At 41.9% G+C, this 20,565-nt stretch overlaps 1 protein-coding gene across 1 annotated transcript in view; it reads left to right on the forward strand.

The window, feature by feature from the left end:
• LOC129712621 (insulin-like growth factor 2 mRNA-binding protein 3) overlaps nt 1-19,691 on the forward strand; it is a 112,496-nt gene extending 92,805 nt beyond the window's left edge. The window contains exons 8-15 of the mRNA XM_055661188.1: nt 170-292; nt 383-518; nt 2,977-3,090; nt 7,044-7,163; nt 8,914-8,988; nt 9,722-9,853; nt 13,528-13,641; nt 17,199-19,691. Of these exons, the coding sequence (XP_055517163.1) occupies nt 170-292; nt 383-518; nt 2,977-3,090; nt 7,044-7,163; nt 8,914-8,988; nt 9,722-9,853; nt 13,528-13,641; nt 17,199-17,294 (910 nt within the window). The 3' untranslated portion in view covers nt 17,295-19,691. The remainder of the gene's footprint in view (nt 1-169; nt 293-382; nt 519-2,976; nt 3,091-7,043; nt 7,164-8,913; nt 8,989-9,721; nt 9,854-13,527; nt 13,642-17,198) is intronic.
• Nucleotides 19,692-20,565: the final 874 nt, after the last annotated feature.

Below are 20,565 nucleotides of genomic sequence, written 5' to 3' on the forward strand. Positions count from 1 at the left end.
TTGCCCAAAAAGACAGAGACAGCTATGATACACTGATGGTTTGGATTGAGTAGCTTTATTCTGGGGACTGTGAGAACCATGTGCAGTTTTAATCCCTGTTCGTTAAGTTAAACCAATCAGCATATTCAAAAATTACGTGGGAATAAATCTCATTTTTACACCATTGCAGCACAGAAGAAATACCGTTAAAAATTTTAGCGCACAATAATTTTGTTGGACGGCTCATTGGAAAAGAAGGAAGGAACCTTAAAAAAATCGAGCAAGACACGGACACAAAAATAACAATTTCCCCGTAAGTTTGTCAGACTGCATTTCAATATTTAATCCAGTAATTTAATTATCTTTTTACAATACATAAATTGTAATTTTGTTGGTTCTGTAGCTTGCAGGACTTGACGCTTTACAACCCAGAGAGGACCATTACAATAAAAAACAGTATTGAAGCATGTTCCAAAGCTGAAGAAGAAATAATGAAGAAAATTAGGGAATCTTACGATAATGATATGACTGCAATGAATGTAAGTATAACAAAGTGTTTCTTCAGAGGAACAGGAAAGTTGCCTCAATGTAATATTCCCAATCCAGGCTCGGACATTTGATAGAGTATATTGTCTGAGAGAGAGACTGCAAGGATTATCTGATACTCCATATTAAGAGCATTGATTTGCCGTTAAAATGAATTCTGTAATAACGTGTCACCGGTAGCAGTGACAATCGAACACTGCGGGTTTAATGTTTCACGAGTTCACAATTTAATTAATCCTCTCTATGGGGGGGGGGGGGGGGGGGTGTGGATCTTTGTGGAATGAATAGATGGGGGGGTTGAGAAGGCAATTGTTGTGAAATGGATAGATTGAGGCAGGGGAATTAGTGCGTGTTGGTTGGAGTAGGTAAAATTGAGAGGGGAGAGCACGGTGGATGTCAGAGGAGTGAAATGGGGGTATCAGTACGGGATGGACGGGGGGGGGGGGGGTCAGTACAGGATGGATGGGGCAGATCAGTACAGAATTAATGGGGGGTATCAGTGGAGCGAAGGAAATAGGCAACGTTTCGGGTTGAGACCCTTCTTCAGATTCCCCCCCATTCGTCTTGAATGGGAGGATCAGTACAGGATGGATGGAAGGTTCAGTACAGGATGAATGTGGGGGGGGGTGGGTCAGTACAGTGTGGATCGGATGGTCTGTGCAGGATGAATGGGCGGATCACTGCAAGATAAATGGGAGGATTACTACAGGATGAATGGGAGATCACTACAGGATGAATGGGGGATCGGTACGGGATGCATGAGGGGATCAGCACAGGATGAATGAGGGGAACAGTGCAGGATGTATGTGGTGGATCAGTACAGGATGAATGAGGGGTTCAGTACAGGATGAATGGCAGATCAGTAAAATATGAAGGGGGAGATCACTACAGGATGGATGGGGGGGATCGGTGCAGGGTAAATGGAGGGTGGGTCAGTACTGGATGAATGGGGGGTTCAGTACAGGAGGGATGTAAGAGCAGTGCACGACGAATGGGAAAGGGGGGGCAGTACAGGATGAATTGGGGGACCAGGGTAGGATGGATGTGGAGTGGCAGGAGAATCTGTGCGTGCTGGAGAGGGTGATCAGCGCAGGAGGAATAGAGTGGGGGTGGGGGGGGTAGATGGGGAGGGGAGCACAGGGGATGTCAGTGAGGACTGAATAGAGGTGGGAATGGGGATCAATACGGGATGGAGAGGAGGGGTCTCAGGATTAGGGTGGTGGAGGGGGGCGTACGAGAGAGAGAGTGAGAGAGAGGGAGGAGGTGGGGAGAAAGGAAGGTCAGCGCTCATCGGACACGGACGGCTGCCTTGGCCGTCCCTGTCCACCATCAAGTGCCGCCACCAAAGGGGGAGGCAGTTGGGACCTTCTCGCCACTGCCTCCCCTCCTCCGCCAGCCAACAGGAAGGTGCGGGGCCGAGCGGTGCAGGTGCCTCAGACGACGAAAGGAGCCCTCCCCCTCCCTCCCTCCCAGCCTCGGCGTGCGGAAGGGTTTGTTTTGAAAGCGGATATGGCGGAGTGGCAAGCAGCAGCAGCTATCAGGGTGGGCGGGGTATGGGAGGAGGAGGAGGAGCAGCAGTGCATGGCACGCCATTCGCTCCGACCCTCCGTCAACCTGCACCTAATATCTTTGCCCCGCACTACAGCCGACACGAGACGTCACATTCCTTTTCTCCAGAGATGCTGCCTGACCCGCTGAGTTACTCCAGTTTTTTGTGTCTATCTTTGGTATAAACCAGTATCTGCCGTGCCAAAATGACTCGGCATTTAGGTTGCCCAGCGGCACTTTGGGTGGTCATTGGCACCCGGGCAACCGCTAATTTCGAACCCTGTATCATCCAGGCCTGATTTGAGTAGTACAATGAGGAAATTGGTAGATAATCAAATGCAAAAGCAAGGCATTCTTGAATATTATACGTTCCAGCTTGAAAGACAAACAGTTGATATCCAACATGACTTGCGGAACGGGTGGTAGGTTGAAAGCGCGCAGGAGGTCTCGTTACCCACTAATGTATATCCCAACGTGCATAAATTCTTCAATCCTATCAAGGTCTTCTATGACAAATGCCAAAGTGCCCATCTGATGAAAGCCAAGATGGAGGCGTCATTACCAGCACTTCTGGGGTCTTGCATTTTAATTTAAAAGATGGCTATCAGAACAACATTGGTACTAAAATAATAATAAAACAAAATCCTCAGTCATGAGTTCTCAACGTGTTGGCTCATTGGCATGATATTGATAAACAATCATTGTAAAAAGTTACATTCTAGAGCCATGAAACATTTTAACAACATTCTAATGATGGTATGTACTTATTATTGATGTGTGCCGTGGGGGGAAAGGGGCATTTTGGGGGCATGCCAAATAATTTACCATTTTAAAGTTAATTTTGGACAGTTGAATCTTTGGGCAATCACTTTTTGTATTAATGCAATCTATCTTATTATCTAGCTTCAAGCACATTTAATTCCTGGTCTAAACCTGAAAGCACTAGGCTTGTTTCCTCCGTCTTCACCTGTACTGCCACCACCTTCTGTGCCTCCTGCTGCTTATCCTCCATTTGGGGTAAGTGCACCCAGTAATGACAAATGTTTTGTATCATGAGGGTGTTTCTTGGTTAATTCTTGAAATTTTAATTAAAGTGAAAATTTGTGACTGCCAGTGATTAATGCCCCTTTCAATTTTGCCTTTTGTGATGATAATGCTGGTGCTGTTCATATCAGTTAATGAAGTTTTACAGAGTTACTGAGAGTTTAATGCTTTTGTTCAGTTGTTCTGCTGCTGATAATGGTTTAAACATTCTTCACGTTGACTTCTCTGCACTGGACTAGTTTTGAAGAGGAATGCTGACATATGGGTATAAATAATCTTTGATTATATTTTTGCGTGATGGCATTGACTTATTTGTCCAAATCTGTTTCAGTGCCATAAGGATTTGTGATTGAGACAGTTTTATGAATTGTTGTTAATATCCCAAATCTTTTCTCTTGAGTGGAAAACATGAATTTGTGGCGGTGCTTTAAAAATATATTTAGTCCTGTTATGTGAAATATTTTTAAAAGGTGGACAAGCGAGGGCATTGAGAACCCACAATCCTGCTTTGACTGCACGGATTGGAATGTGTTCAGGGAAGCAACCAAAGCCTCGATGAGTATCTGTATCATATGTCAGCTTTTGTGAGGACAGTGCATTTCAACTAAGACCCGGACATGGTTCAACAACAACACTGCAGAACACAGACAGCTCCGAGGAGGCCTACAGGAGCGGGGCTGCAGACCTCTACAGGCAGGCCAAGTACAAGCTAAGAGGAGGAATCAGAGCTGCCAAGGAAAGGTACTCTGAGAAGTTGAGGTCTCTGAGAACTCTCAGCTAGTGACTCTTCTTCAGTTTGGAAGGGCTAGCAAAAAATTACCAGCTACAAGAGGAAAGCCCCCAGCTCTTTGTACAATCGTCAGCTGACCAACGACCTGAATGAGTTTTACTGCAGGTTTGAAAATCAGAAAATTAACCCTAGTAACCCAACCAACAGCCAGACCCCAGTTTACAAGGAATGGACCCGGCACCCTCTCCTTCCCATTCACCACTTAAGGCAAGACTACAGTACGAAAAGACTGGACCATTTCCCACCCCAACCAACACTTCACACCCACTCACAGCCTGACCTCAGTCTGCAAAGACTGGGCCCTTCTACACCCACCTCCCTCCAATCACCACTTCACAGCCAATCACCCACACCCTCTGTGTTGCACAACATCACTTATCCAATATCAACAATAAAAATAGAGGAGGTGGAGAGGCTTTTCAGAAGACAAAAGAGCTGGAAATCTCCAGGACCTGACAATGTTTCCCCCTCTACTCTTAAGCTCTGTGTCTGTACAGACATTTTCAACCAGTCCCTGCAAACATGTACTGTCCCTGCATGCTTCAAAGTCTCCACTATTGTCCCTGTACCCAAAAAGGCAAGGATTACGTCTTAATGACTACAGGCCTGTCGCACTGACCTTTGTAGTCATGAAGACACTCGAAAGGCTTGTGCTAGCCAAGCTGAAAAATATCACGAACCCCCTGCTGGACCCTCTGCAGTTTGCACATCGGGCCAATAGATCTGTGGTTGATGCAGTTAACCTGGGCCTGCACTTCATCCTACAGCACGTAGACCGCCAGGGGACCTATGCGAGGATGCTGTTTGTTGATTTTAGCTCTGCATTCAACACCATTGTGCCAGAGCTACACTCCAAACTTTCCAAGTTGACTGTGCCTGAACCCATCTGTCGGTGGATCACCAGCATATGAGGCTGGGAAAGCACATCTCGGACCCGCAAACCCTCAGCATAGGAACACCTCAAGGCTGCGTACTCTCCCATCTCCTCTACTCTCACTACAACAATAACTGCACCTCCACTGACTCCTCTGTCAAGCTTCTCAAGTTTGCGGACGACACAACCCTGATTGGACTGATCCGGGATGGGGAGGAATCTGCCTACAGACAGGAAGTGTCACAGCTGGTGTCCTGGTTCCATCGCAACAACCTGGAGCTCAATGCTCTTAAGACAGTGGAATTGATTGTAGACTTTAGGAGAGCTCCCCCTCCCCTCACCCCACTCACCATCAACAACACCACAGTCACATCTGTGGAGTCTTTTAAGTTCCTGGGAACCATCATCTCCAAGGACCTTAAGTGAGGGGGCTACCATCGACTACACAGTCATAAAGGCACAATAGAGCATGTACTTCCTGCGGCAGCTGAGGAAACACAATCTGCCACAGGCAATGATGGTCCAATTCTACATGGCCATCATAGAGTCTGTTCTCACCTTCTCCATCATGGTCTGGTTTGGCTCGGCCACCAAGCACAACACCTGGAGGCTGCAGCGAATCGTTCGATCAGCAGAGGAGGTTATTTGCTGCAACCTTCCTTCCATTGATGAACTGTACACTGTAAGGGCCAGGAAGCGAGCGGGCAAGATCATCTCTGACCCCTCTCACCCTGGCCACAAACTCTTTGAATCACTTCCCTCTGGAAGTCGACTCCAGACTGTCAAAGCTGCCACAGCCAGACATAAAAACAGTTTATATCCACGAGTAGTTGCTCTAGTCAACAGCCCAAAATCTGTAGCCTCCCTTTGATCTGGTATTTTGTTGGTTCACATGCTTGATCAATGGTGTTTTATCATTAATGTTTTATTATTATTAATGTTTAGTGTTTTCTGAGTCATTTGTAACTGTCACTGTATGTCATGTTGTTACTTGTGGGTGGAGCACCAAGGCAAATTCCTTGTATGTGAATACTTGGCCAATAAACTTACTTACTTACTTAGATGAGATGGTCATTCTAACAATGTTCCTTTTTTAAAACAATAGTTTGGATAAGAAAATTAAATGTGTTTCTCTTAAGCAATGTAAGAAACATGGGCATTGCAGCCCAGTAAACAATATGATGGTGGGAGACCACCATCATATCTGCTTCCATCACCACCCCTGGCAGTGGGTTCCAGGCACCTACCTCACTCTCTGTTGTAAAAACAACTTGTCCCGTGCATATCGTTTAAACATTACGCCTCTGACCTTACAGACATGTCCTCTAGTCTTTGACATTTCCACTCGGGGGGAGGGGGGTAGATTCACACTGTCTACCCTCATTATTTTATATGCAGACACTCCTTGACCTGTGTAATAGGTTTCTTGTGTAAACTCACACTTACGTAAGCAATTCTTTCAGCTCACAGACTCCACCTCTGAGCCCTCCGCCTCTGCGGTTTCTGAGTTGCATAACATCTGACTTGCACAAGGGTCTGTGGGACGTAACCCTCAAGTACGTACGGGAGTGTCTGTACCTCCATCTGGTCTCCACTTGACACCCGATGCTCCATTGAAAACAATCCAAATTTATCCAAACTCGTATAGCTAATACCCTCTGATCCAGGCTGCATTGTAATAGACATTTCTGCACTGTGTCAAGAGCCTGCACATCCCTGCTCAGTGAAAAACAGTTTTGGAATGGTTTTCAAAATTAGAAAGTGACTAGTAAAGAAAGCTGGATAGTATTCCAAAGGAACTGTGTATCCTAGAATAAGATAACTTTGAAGGACACTTTGAAATGCTGGAGTAACAGCAGGTTAGGCAACATCTCTGGAGAACATGGATAGGTGATGTTTCAGGTTGAGACCCTTCATACCAGCCTGAAGAAGAGTCTCAACCTGAAAACTCACCAATCCATGTTCCCTCGGGGTGCTGCCTGACCCGTTGAGTTATTCCAGCACTTTGTGGCCTTGTGTAATAACCAACATCTGTAGTTCTTTGTTTCTACTGAAACTTTTACATGGTTTTGAAAACCAAGTTTTGTGTTAATGGAGGAAGTGATAGCAGGGAAGGTAAATTGCATATGATGACAAGTGGAGTTAGTTCTTCTAGACGGAATTGTGTGCCAATATTTTATTTGTACAAAAATTGCTTATGAATCTTAAGCTATATCAATCAACCATTACTGCAATTATATAATGGCTTTGTATTATTTGCAGCAACAGGCAGAATCTGAAACCGTGCATGTCTTCATCCCTGCCCTGGCTGTAGGTGCAATTATTGGCAAGAAAGGGCAACATATCAAGCAACTTTCCCGCTATGCAGCAGCGTCCATTAAGGTAATTGTTAAATTGTGTTCAAATTTGCTGTAACAGTGCTGTGTACGATATTCTCAAAGCAAATTGCAATAATTTGGGAAATGTAGATCTAAAATGCTGCAGTGGCATACAAAACTGATATGTAGTTTTTATTTAATTAATTGTATTTGACCATGTGCAAGTATGATTTGTTATGACTCTTGACTTTAATTTTTTTAATCATTGTGATCATTCATCTTTATTGAGAAAAATAAAATATCAATATTTACTAACTTTGAATTTGGTTACTTAAGTGCTGGGTTGAATCATCCCTTGTGTATCCAGAAGCTAGCTCGCCATTTGTCAGTTAGGTCTTCAAACCAAACACCAATCTTTGGAACTTCTTCCCTAAGGACTTTCCCTGTCATCGGCATCACTTTTTAAGATTGTCCTAATAATATTTTATTGCAAGATAATTGTTAGTGAAACAACTTTGCATTTTTTTTTGTAGTGAAGGTAAATTCAAATTGTCGGGTAAATTGGATGAATGTGCTTCATGTAAACAACTTTTCCCTTGATTTACAGTAGGCATGGAGATGTAGCTATGATTAGATAATGTTTAGTTAGCCAATCAATAGATGATATGGTTAGTTCAGGAATCAGAATGAAACACATTTGATCAAATTAAATTCCAGAGACTAAATAGTGTTTAGTTGCAGGGGAGCTGTATATGTTTCTGGTAAAATGGTTAAAATCAATGCCATTGACTGTACCAACCAGAATAAGTTTGGGACACTTCTCTTTCTGGACAGTTTACTTTGTCATAATTAGGTGCATTACCTTCCTTCATCTGCACCATTAACTCTGGAATCTGTCAGGATTTATCTTAGCACATATTTCTTGGCCATATGCTTGCCCTTAATATTTTCATCTGAAAATGCAGCTATGCTTTGAATTGCACACTGATAGCTCACCATCTTTGACTCCACTTAATTTTAAATTGTCTTGCCCTTAATTGACATCCTGTACTGAATGAACAAAATGTCCTCTGACTTGATATTAACAGAATCACTATTTCCACCTTTGTAAAACACTCCACTGCCCTCGACTCCAGTCAGTGCTGCTAATGCTACCATCCATTTACTACTAAGCTCGACTATCCCAAGGTGCACGACATTCTGAAGTTTGAAGAAGGGTTCCGAACCAAAACGTCACCTGTCCTCTTTTCGCTGGAGATTTTTGGCCCCCTGAGTTACTCCAGCACTTTGCATCTTTGACATTCATGCTATTTATGTTGCAACCTAAAGCAAGTCCATCCCGCTGCTTACTTCTTTCCTTGATGATTTACATTGGCTCTTGACTAAACAGTTTATATTAAAAAAATAAATAAATAAAAATAAAAAATAAAAATCCTTATTGTCAAGTTCCTCACAGGGCATCACTGTTCACCATCCTTTGCAATCTTTTCCAGCTCTATAATCCTCAGACATCCATGCAGTTCCCTTTGTTGGCCAGTGTTTTTGAATTTAATGGTTGTCATGCCTCAGCGTCCCAGAACCTAAACTCTGAAACCACGTCAACTCTTTCCACAGTTCAGCATGTTCCTCAGCCTCTCTTTGATCAGGTCTTTGTGAATTACATAAAGGTCTTTTGTAGATTGATGTGTACTTTGATATCATTTCTGTGAAGCAAATTGGATTTTGTTTGTTGTAGAAACTATAAAACTACAAGTAGTCCATTCTTCTTAATTTAAAGGCTTTAGTGTTATTCATTAATGTTCTTTCTATTGCAGATTGCTCCTGCTGAAGGTCCAGATGCTAAACAACGGATGGTGATTATCACAGGGCAGCCAGAAGCTCAATTTAAGGTTAATTTTCAGAAATTCAGATTGTACGGAAACTGCGTAAATTGACTGTTCTGGGCATAGGACTCCGAAACTGCAGTAATCCTAAGCTGTAACATCTAGCAATATATCTTAATGCATAAACTCAATAATATAAAAATAGTAATATTCATTCGAAAATCAGAATATCCCTAGTGATTGGAAAAAATGTTATCACTTGCTTATAGATTAGGTTTTCAGTTATGCTTTTGGAATGAGTTGGTAATAACTGTTGCCTCGTGTGCAACCTGCTGAGCATTTAACTGTTGTAATGACCCCAGTTTTTCACTGTCATTCTGCAGTACTCAAATGAGCTGTGGCAATAAGTAGCATTAATTCAGCAGGCTTGAACTCGCCGCATATTTTAACGTTATATTTAATGTTATATTAAATTGCTGTTCAACATTTCCCCCAGTGCCAGCTAGACATGACTTGATATATCTAGCATCCTTCATTGATGCTGAATTTTCCTTGAAATCAGTACATTATTGTAAAGGTTGGTGATGCTGCTGCAAATAATATTTTCAACAATTTCAAGGTTCTATCAAATTCGAAATACGGGCTAAAGTTCTGATCGATGTGCTAAATATTCTCTGGTCATTTTGATGATGGAATTGGGGACTGCTTAAAATGCCAACTGCTTTGATTCTGAGCATTGCAGTGACAAACAAAGGTCAGTCTGTGAATGGGAAGTAACACAATATGGTTTGTTTTACAGGCTCAAGGAAGGATCTATAGTAAACTGAAAGAAGAGAACTTCTTTGGACCCAAAGAAGAAGTGAAATTAGAGACCCATATCAAAGTGCCATCCCATGCTGCTGGTAGAGTTATTGGGAAAGGAGGCAAAACGGTGAGTGAGTACATACTAGGGTATCCTGTAAATGGATGTGGACTGTAAACTTGACTTGACTATGAAGCAAATTAACTATATATAATCTTTATTTTTTTTTAAATCTTTTTATTGTTTTTTTCCCCCCAAATAAACAAAAATAAAACATAAAAAACAGAGCAAAAAGAATAATGATAAACATAACAATGATATTGATACATAGGGATCAGGATTACATTAATAACAAGTATAACCTAATATGAGACCAGTGTCAAATATGTTGTATGAAAGTGTTTATTGAACACTTTCATACAACATAAACTATATCTGATCTTTGACAAATGAAAATTTAATGTACCCACTCAGTCTGCACATTAAAAGGGTTTCGACCCGAAATGTCACCCATCCCTTCTTTCCAGAGATGCTGCCTGACCCACTGAGTTACCCCAGCATTTTGTGTCTATCTTTGTATGAAATAAAAGTTGTGTTGCGTTATACCCAGTTTTGTATTATCAGCAAATATTTTTCTTCTTGCGTTTGAGGCAGCAGAAGTTATGTAACGCCCTCCAGGCGCTGTAGCCAGTTCAATGTGCTGTTGTCAAGAGCCGTGAGGTCTACCCCTCCACCCCTGTTTGCTGGTCTACTCCACACATGCAGGCTGCTGACAAACGCAGCCCCCAGCATTGCATGTTGGTGTTGAACCCTGTATGGACCTGGTTCAGGGCGACCCACTCTTTGCGGGGCAGGTCCGAGCCAGGTGGGGCTGTGGTGTTCGGTGCAACAGTGAATTGAGGAGGTCACGAAGTCTGTTCCCAGCTGGTTCTCCATGCTCCTAGTGTGTTGAAACTGGAGCCACAGAGAGTCGTTGCGTGACGGGAGAAGGGATGACGAGATGACAGGCGTTGAGGTCCCCGTTGCTGTGAGTCCTGGGCGAGGTGGTGCAAAGGATGTTTGGCATCCGATGGGGCCTTGCACACCAGCCTATGAGTGAAGTACTCTCGGCGAAGTTTGGCGGGTGCGATACCTGTGAGCACCGGCAGAAGATCCGTATGAGTAGGGTGTAGGCAGCCAGTGATGATACGAATGGTGTCGTTGAGGATGGCGTCTAGCTTGCTAGTATGAGTGCTGCGACACCATGCTGGGGCAGCGTACTCAGCGGTGCTGTACACGAGTGCAAGAGCACTGGTTCGGAGAATAGATGTCCTGGCGCCCCATGACGATCCAGCCAAGCCACGCAGGAGGTTTGTCCACTGCATTCGGACAGGAGTTGGTCAAAGGTGGAGGATGTGCTCTCGGCGGATATGGAACTTGTTGCGGGCTTCCTTAAGACCTGGAGACTAAAACTGAGTGTGGCAAAAACCACCACAATGGCCTTTCACCTGAACAGCAAGGAAGCTCAACGCCAGCTAACCGTCACCCTGAATGGGTCACCCCTACTCTTTAACCCATTTCCTACATACCTCGGGGCGAAACAGATCGGCAGCTGACCTACAAGCAACACCTTGAAGCAAATATTGAAAATATGCCTTCAGCTTGTCATGTTCAGCTGTTTTATAAATGTGTTCAATATTTTTTGATTTTTATTGAGCCTATTTGTGTAGACCCTAACGTATTTGCAGTCACACTGGCCATTTGTAGCTGCATGATGGCCAATGTTCTGTCACCACAAAGCAGAGTAGTTCACGGGCAACAATGCAACCACAAGCAGCAAAATCTAAATTCTTTTCTGCAGACATGACTCCATCAAAGCATTCTGACAGTCTGTCTCAATGTCCCTGGTTGTCAGACATTTGAAATTTATGCAGTACATAAAAGTTGGATAATATTATTTAACTTGTGTAAATGTTAACATTTAAAACGCATAACAGTTGTGCTGAGTGAGGTTGGTGTATCTGGTCCCTCTGTCCAGTAACTTAACAGAACCCATGGATGTGTTGGTGAGTCCAGGGATACCAGTGCATTGTGTACTTCAGCAATGGAGTGTGTCGACTCATGCACTGCAACTAAGCTGGTGCGTCCACGTCGAACAACCATTGATTGTCAGCACACTCAAGTGTAGTCTTTGCCTTGAACTTTATCTGATTTTTTTTGCAAACGTTCTAGCTTTTGGCTTCTGCTAATGGTAAGCGAGTTGGTTTATGGTTCCTTGGGTTAGTTCCACTTGCTAAATTGGGAATTGCACATGTTCATTTTTTGTTTCTGCTTAATTTTATGTTTGGAAACTTCTTCCCCTCCCAAATTTCTTTTGATCCCCGAGTGCAATTAGTGATGTCCTTCCCCCCCCCCCCCACCCCCCACCCTCTGATTTGCTAGTTTGTCAGGTATATAAACTTTGTTTCATTTCTGCAATACATCTCAATTGCCTCTTATTTTACATTTTCTCTTGCCTCAATTTAAAATGAGACATTGAATTGACATCTTTGGCTCTTCAGTATTATTTGTACATTCACCTTTGGCATAGCTTAATAGTCTAATTACAACCTTGCTTTAATATTGATTTTGATATTTCTGCATACAGAAAACATAGTTTTTGTATACTTTAATATCTGCATATTTTTTCCAACTTGGTTTCTTTCATACCATTCCTAAACCACTATCTTTTTCCATATTTAAATCTTTGTTTATTTGCATATTGTCCATTAGATGTAATCCTCACTATATCCATGGCCAATGTGTTGGTTATATTGTGTAGGAATTAACTTCAGGTGCTAGTTTAAACCGAAGGGTAGACACAAAAAACTGGAGTAACTCAACGGGACAGGCAGCGTCTCTGGAGAGAAGGAATCTTGCCAGAATTGTTGCCTATCCTGCTGAGTTACTCCAGCGTTTTGTGTCTATTGTTGGTTATATTATTTTTCTGGAACCTGGAGCAGTCTCATTTAAATGTTGCTATGCTATCGTTCCACCTTTGTTGTTATTTTTCCTCGCAGGTTACACTCCTTGGTTCTATTGTTCTGTTGCTTTCTCCAGCGCACCTCAATCAACTTCACCACTGCAAAAAAAATAACACCTTTTGTCCTTGCATTGTCTGCAAATGCTCAATTTTAAACATTTTATATTATAGTTGACAATTGCTTAGATGTTCTTCCTTTTGATTTTTATTTCTCTAATCTCCTCTAGTTCATAACACATTACAAGACCTAACAATTATTATTTATTGATTTTCTTCAGTGTGAAATTCTTAAGGACACATACACACTTTAAAATCTTCATCAAATTAATTAATTTCAAATTTGTTTATTAATAGTGGGATTGGTTATCATTGATTCAATCTTGCATGCAGTTGTCTTCACAATGTCTTTTCCAGTATCTAATGGTCTTCTGTAAATGAGTAATTGCATCACCAATCTTGTTTTGTCCTTTTCAAAGGCGTGCAGTTCCTGTTTGATGTTTATCATCGCCTTTGTCCATATCCTAAAAGTAAACTGACTACATGGATTGCCTTGGATCACTCGAATGTTGATTTCGCTTTGAGTCTTGTGTTATTTGTCAGGTGCATCTAAGTTATTTATACACATGAATTGCTCAGCGTTGTGGGGAAGAGCACAGTTTAAATCAAAATTGTCAAGACTGGCTGATCCACTTCATGAGTTTAAATGTATTCTCCTTTAAAAAGAACTGGAATTTTATATCTCCAAATTCAGCACAACATGGAAATTTAAAAATGAGTGATACGTATTCTTTGTTTCTGAAAGGTAAATGAGCTTCAGAACCTAACAAGTGCAGAAGTGGTGGTCCCCCGGGATCAATTGCCAGATGAAAACGATCAAGTTATTGTGAAAATAACTGGTCACTTCTTTGCAAGTCAGGTAGGATTTTAATGTTGTAATTTATTTCTCTTTACTTTCATGTTTCTATACATGGTATTGGTAAAGGATGTACCTTTAAACATTTTGTGGTAGATGTCTCTTCTAGAACAGTGGCATTTATATTCAACTTATCTGGCAGAATATTTATTTGATTCAGTATAACTAACTATTTTTCCAAACATTTGAGCTCAATTTGTGATGATGGAGGTTTGGAAATAAAACATATCCATTTTAAAATTACAACTTAAGGTTGTGATTAATTCTTAAAAAATCGAGCGACAAAATTGATTCCAAATTAATGACTACATATTTGAGAAATTCTGGCTTTTCACCTTTGTAGGTGACGAGCATAAACATGTCATAGCTTTTCTGAAAATAAAACTATTTGTCTTGATTGCAGCCTGGTTTCTTAGTGTAGGAAGGAACTGCAGATGCTGGTTTAAACTGAAGATAGACACAAAAAACTGGAGTAACTCAGCGGGACAGGCAGCATGTCTGGAGAAAAGGAAAGGGTGACGTTTCAGGTGAGTCTGAAGAAGGGTCTCAACCCAAAATGTCACCCATTCCTTCTCTTCAGACATACTGCCTGTCCCGTGGAGTTACTCCAGCTTTTTTAGTCTGTCTGGTTTCTTAGTTACGTACATTGCTCTTGGCTACATAACCTCCTACAATGGCTTCACTACAAACCCCCCCACAAAGGGGCAGTACAGTGGTGCAGCGTTGGATTGGAGTTGCTGCCTCACAATGCCAGAGACCTGGGTTTGATCCTGACCATGGAGTTTGTACATTCGCCTTGTAACCCCATGGGTTTTCTCTGGGCGCTCCATTTCCTCCCACTCAACACGTACAAGTTTGTGGGTGAGAGGGGAGGGAACCCCACAGTGACAATGACGCTGTCTGGAGAGGTTGCTGCAACGTGAACCACAACAACAGCTGTGCAAACTGGATGGTGCAATGGACAGAGAAGCTAGTTTTGCTAGTTGAGGGGAAAATCGGCAGCTGGGGAGGCCATGCAAGCCGGAAGGGATCGCTAAGTCCACCCGCTATGACCAATATCCATTATAATAATAATAATAATAATAACTTTATTTGTTAAGCACCTTAAAAACAACCAAAGCTGACCAAAGTGCTGTACAGAAAAAAGAAAACAAGCAAGACATCATAAAACAGGCAGAACAACAGAACATACAACTAACACGAGGCGCATAAATTACATACAAAAATCCAAACAATAAATTAAAAAAACATAAAACACAAGTACAAACAACGCAGCAAAACCAAGCAAATAAAGTTAATAAACAATTCGACACCTCACTGGTCTACAAAGGCCATGGAGAATAGATATGTCTTCAGGAGTGATTTAAAAACAGCTAGAGAAGGGGCCTGTTTAACGTGCAGAGGCAATTCATTCCACAATCTCGGAGCCGACACAGCAAAGGCACGGTCCCCTCTGAGCTTCCGCTTAGTCTTTGGCTCAATCAGGAGCAGCTGATCATCTGACCTGAGAGAGCGGGAGGGCGAATAAGGGTGAAGAAGCTCAGATAGGTAGGACGGGGCAAGACCACTTAGGGATTTAAAAGTAAATAAAATAATTTTAAAACGAATCCTATACTGAATAGGCAGCCAGTGGAGAGAGGCCAAAAGGTGAGAAACATGATCATGCTTTCGTGTGCCTGTCAAGAGACGAACAGCTGCATTCTGTACCATCTGGAGACGGGCGATGGAGGACCGACTAACCCCCAGATACAGTGCATTGCAGTAATCCAGCCGGGTGGTAACAAAGGCATGGATTACCGTCTCAAAGTGCTTCCTTGACAAAATCGGCTTTATTTTTGCCAGCTGCCTCAGATGGAAAAAACCAGATTTAACAACAGCCCTTACCTGACAGTCAAATCTAAGCTCAGGGTCCACTTTAATCCCCAGGTTCGTGATGTTAGGTTTGAGATATGCAGACAAAGAGCCTAGATCAACAGGGGGGGCCCCAGAGGTGCCACCAAAGATCATTACCTCTGTCTTGTCATCATTAAATTTTAAAAAGTTCAGTGACATCCAGGCCTTTATGTCACTGAGACACTCAAGCAAGAGGCCGACAGAGTGTACACCCCCCTTTCCCAGAGGCACATAAAGCTGACTGTCATCAGCATAAAAGTGGAATGAAATCCCGTGCTTCCTAAGGATGGAACCGAGTGGGAGCAAATAGAGTGAAAAGAGGAGAGGGCCAAGAACTGAGCCCTGTGGGACCCCACACGACAGAGGAGCAGAGGAGGATACAGAGTCCCCAAGGCTGACACAAAAAGTTCGATCAGCCAAGTACGACCTGAACCACTCCAGTGCTATGCCCCTGATACCCACCCACTGCTCCAAACGGGAGATCAAAATTTCATGATCCACTGTGTCAAAGGCAGCTGACAAATCTAAAAGCACGAGGACAACACAGTCACCTTGATCAGTAGCCAAAAAAATATCATTAAAAACCCTCAAAAGGGCCGATTCTGTGCTGTGCCGGGACTTAAAACCGGACTGGAAAACCTCCAAAACGTCATGTTCCTCCAAAAAGGCCATCAATTGCCTGTGCACGATCCTCTCTAGGACTTTTGATAAAAAAGGCAGTTTGGAGATAGGCCTGAAATTCCCAAGAACTGCAGGGTCAAGAGCAGGTTTCTTAATCAGGGGTAGTACTACTGCATGTTTAAAAAGTGCAGGAACAACACCCGAGGACAAACTGCTATTAACGACAGCGATAACAGATGGTCCTACAGTGGGCAACACCTCCTTAAACAGCCGAGGAGGAACAGCATCATTCGGAGAACCTGAGGGCTTTGAACGACCAACAATCTCATGCAAAAAGGAGAGAGACACCGGCTTAAAATGATCAAATACAGCCGTGCATGGAACAGATACCGAGGGGTCATAAGCAGATGGTGGGATTAGAGCTCTAAGCATAGCGACCTTATCAACAAAAAAGCGGAGGAAGTTCTCACACACAGCAGGGGACGCCTCCATACAGACTGCCTGCGGGGCATTAAGAACTGTGTTAATGGTGTTAAACAAAACACGAGGGCTGCGGCAGTCAGAGAGGATAATACCTGAGAAATGTTTCCTCTTAGCAGCTTTCACAACTTTCTGATAATGGCACCAACTCTCCCTCAACATTTGAAATGACACCTGCAGTTTGTCTTTCTTCCACTTCCGTCTGTTTCTCTAAGACCTGGTATTACCATGATGAAGCAAATGAACTTGCTCTAGGTTGTAAGATTCAAAACCTTGCAAAATTAAGTTGTGTTTAAAAAACATTTCATTTGAGCTTCATAACAGTGAATCTTGGTTTATGGGTATGATTATGCTGAAAATCTTGTTGATAATTATGAGTACAAGAACCAGATTAATTTTTGATCATTTTGAATTTGGAGATCACCGTAGATTTTGTATTTCTTACCTTAGCATTTTAATTTTATCCATGCTATTGGGAGGGAGAAAATTTGAAGTGTGCATAATATTATATAAATATAGACTTGCCACATTGCTCAGACAGTTACTGACATCATCTTGCCTTGCAGCTTGCTCAGCGAAAAATTCAAGAAATTCTGTCCCAAGTAAAAAGGCAGCAGCAGAAAATTGTGCAGAGTGGACAGCCCCAACAGCGAAGAAAGTGAAAGGTTCAGGATCTCCAATCGACCACATAGACAGATGCCAGACCAAAGAGAGAGACTGTGTAATCACAGCCAGTTAAATCTGTTGCTGATAAAGAAGCATATGTTATACCTTCCCCAGTCCCTTTGATCAAGGACCAGGCAACATGAATTCTGTCTTTGTGTGAATGTATTCTCTAGGCGTTCAAGAAGAAACCTTGTGAAACCCAGCTTTAAATAAGGCCATTTCACTTCCCTTCTTTTGTTCTAATTTCAAAACTTTATATTGCCTTGTTAGCTTTCCCAAAATGTTCGAATCTGTTGGGTTTAATGAAGCTTTCTCTTATTTTCACCAGTTACAAAAAGGCATTGCTCTTATAGTTCAAATTGTTATAAAATCCTGGAATTTTTGTGGGGAGGGGTTAGAGGAATTGGCAAGATTAAGGCATCTGTCCCACTATTTGAAATTGCTTTTTTTTTAAATTGGATTATTTTACAAAGATTACTAGAACACTGCCATTAGAACCCAAGGGAAGTGTTGAATGGTGTTGGCCAGGGCATGAATTGATTATGCATTTTACTAAACTACCTCAGGCATTTAGTACCTCAATTGTTCCTTTTTTTTCTGCTTATTTTGTATACTTTATAAAAGTAATAGTCAAGCATTTTATTTTTTTAATAAAAAAGTAAAATTTGATCAGCTGAAAGCCAGGAGCACCACAGAAAACAGGCGTAGATGTGTTGCTTCTAGCTGCTGGCTAATGGGAGTATTCGATAAATGATATTCGCCTCAGTTTTCCTGAGGTCCACAACACCATCATTTGATCAAAATTCTGTGAATGTTTGAGACGCCGCATAATGCCAATATATACTAATAGCAGCAATGCCATTTTATTTCTTTTAAGATAGGATGAAACTGCTTATTTCCTATTTTTGATTGATGGTACTTTTGGGAACAAAACAAGGAAGTGATGGCAAGAGGCTGGGGTTGGGGAAAGAGGCTGCAAAGTGGATTAGCTTTTAGTATAACTGGGTAATTTTAAATGCATGGACCTTTGGTGCCTTTGACCATCACTGCATCTTGATGCATAATAACAATCTACTTGGACTTGGCCATTCTGTTCAAAGAGCAAGCTTCATCTTCAGTTACTGGTAGAGCTATTGGATCTGCCTGGGTACACTTTGGCTAGCTTAGCTAGAGTGCACTCTGAATTTTATTGAACCACACATTTAAATCACCGTATTGGGGAGAAAAAAGTCAAGCGTTTGATCATTCTGAAGTTAAAGAATAGTTTACATATGCAGCTGCTGTAGTGGACTACATACACTAAGCCATGGAGAAGGCTGTTAGTTTCAACTCTTTCCTGCGCTTAAGTAAAATGCAGCAGGGTTTATGCACATTCGATAAATGACCAGTATAGCAATAATATGTTAAAGCCAGATTGAAAGCCAGAAAGTTCCTTGCTCACCCTCCCAGCATATATATATGGTCTGAACCGAATAAGCTAAAATAATTTGTGGTAATGTTGAAATGCTCCAGTCAGTTTCCTGAGTGAACCCAATTTCCATCTACCTCAGTGCTTTAAATGAAGGCAGTGCATATTAGGTACATAAACACTGCTGTGTGTGTGGTCTGAGCAGAGCCATGCTATTACCTCTGAACTTTGTGATTTATTTGTTTTGTGCATGAGATGATCGAAATCATCATGCTGCACTGAATTGGAGGGGCACAACTTGGCAAAACCATTTACTTCATCCATTTTTGATCTACCTCTTAAGATACATTTGAATTAGAGACATTTCTGCATAGGATAGGTTGATTGTTCCCAAAGATCATTTTTTTTGTACAGATTAGACAATTTAAAAAATGGTCTGGAGTGTGTTTTTTGCCTACATATATTCATTACTAATGAAAAATTCTCAAAGCTTATGTTGTAGCTTTAGCAAAATGGATTAATTCTCGTTCTTTTGGCAGAGTGACTTCTCCATGTAGAGTTAGCAAGTGTTTTTCTTACATAAAATTACTGATTTACAGGTTGTTTAATAGCTTAAAAGAATTGACGTGAGGCTGAAATGTCAGAGCCCACTGGTGTTTTTCTTGCAAGTAACGTTTGATGAATTGATTTTCCATGGTTTTGGTTTAATTGCTGCATTCACAATGCCTGATCTGCTGCTGTTGTGTCATTAATTCTCTGGACTATATCGTGGGATTGTTACTAGGATAGATCACTTTAATTTTCACTTTCAAATGACACTTGGTAATTTTGAAATAACTGCATTTAGTTGATGGTAGTTCTGTAAGTGGAAGTGATACCAGCAAAAAAAATTAATTTGGCTCACTTTTCACTCATCTGAATACTGTGCCCCCAATGCAGCCCCACTTGTCAAATGCCTCTATGAAATAAAAGAACTTAACTCCTATTTGTGATTTGAAAGTACTAAAAATAATTTCAATTTTTGATTTATTGAAATAAGTCAAGTGGTTGAAAAATACATTCTCAGTTCTCACCATTTATGTGTAAGAAACATGGAAAAAGTATTTTAAACGATCATCAATCCCTTTGACAGAATTAAGAAATGCCTTCACAGTCCTTCATGTATGTTGTAATCCATCAGGTACCAGATCAGTATTTTCAAATTTTTGACCACTGAGCCTTGTACATTATAATATACATAGAAATACAAATACATTTATAGTCTTCTTCTTAGGCCCCCTTCGATCATGGCTGACCAAGGGTGTCTCCAGGGTGCTATTCTCTATATGGAGGACGCCTGTGCGTGACTTTGTTTAACGTAGGGAGACTGGTGCACAGACAGCCACCCCACTGTTCTTGACAGATCTGAGTCCGGATCCAGTGGCATGGAGTCCAAGACGACCGGAGACCCTTTTCTGCTGCAGCCTTCAGCTGCCTTCCCAGCTGTTGTGACACTCCACGAAGGTCAGCCATCATCCTCTGCCTGTTCCACCGTTGAGGTCTTGGTTGGATTGCTCTTTGTCAGAGACCTCCCCCTCGACCTTACCGCCATGGGTGACCCTACCAGGAGCATAGCTCCAGTCGGCATCGCTCTCAGGATCTCAGGTCCTGCACACAAGATTCTCCACCATGACAAGGTGACAAATAGTGAAAAGAAGTAGTACCTTTTTAATAATACAGGAAAACTGATTTCTCCGTGTTCTACTTGTCATGAAATTAGAATTTATTTTTCATGGGATAATAATGTTGCTTTCAGGCACATTAAAATATTTTGCTTTTGTATCTCATACAACTACTTCTCTTGCAGTTTTGTGCACCTG

The sequence above is a fragment of the Leucoraja erinacea genome, chromosome 2, assembly GCF_028641065.1.
Source record: "Leucoraja erinacea ecotype New England chromosome 2, Leri_hhj_1, whole genome shotgun sequence".
In the NCBI taxonomy this organism is placed as follows: Eukaryota; Metazoa; Chordata; class Chondrichthyes; order Rajiformes; family Rajidae; genus Leucoraja; species Leucoraja erinaceus.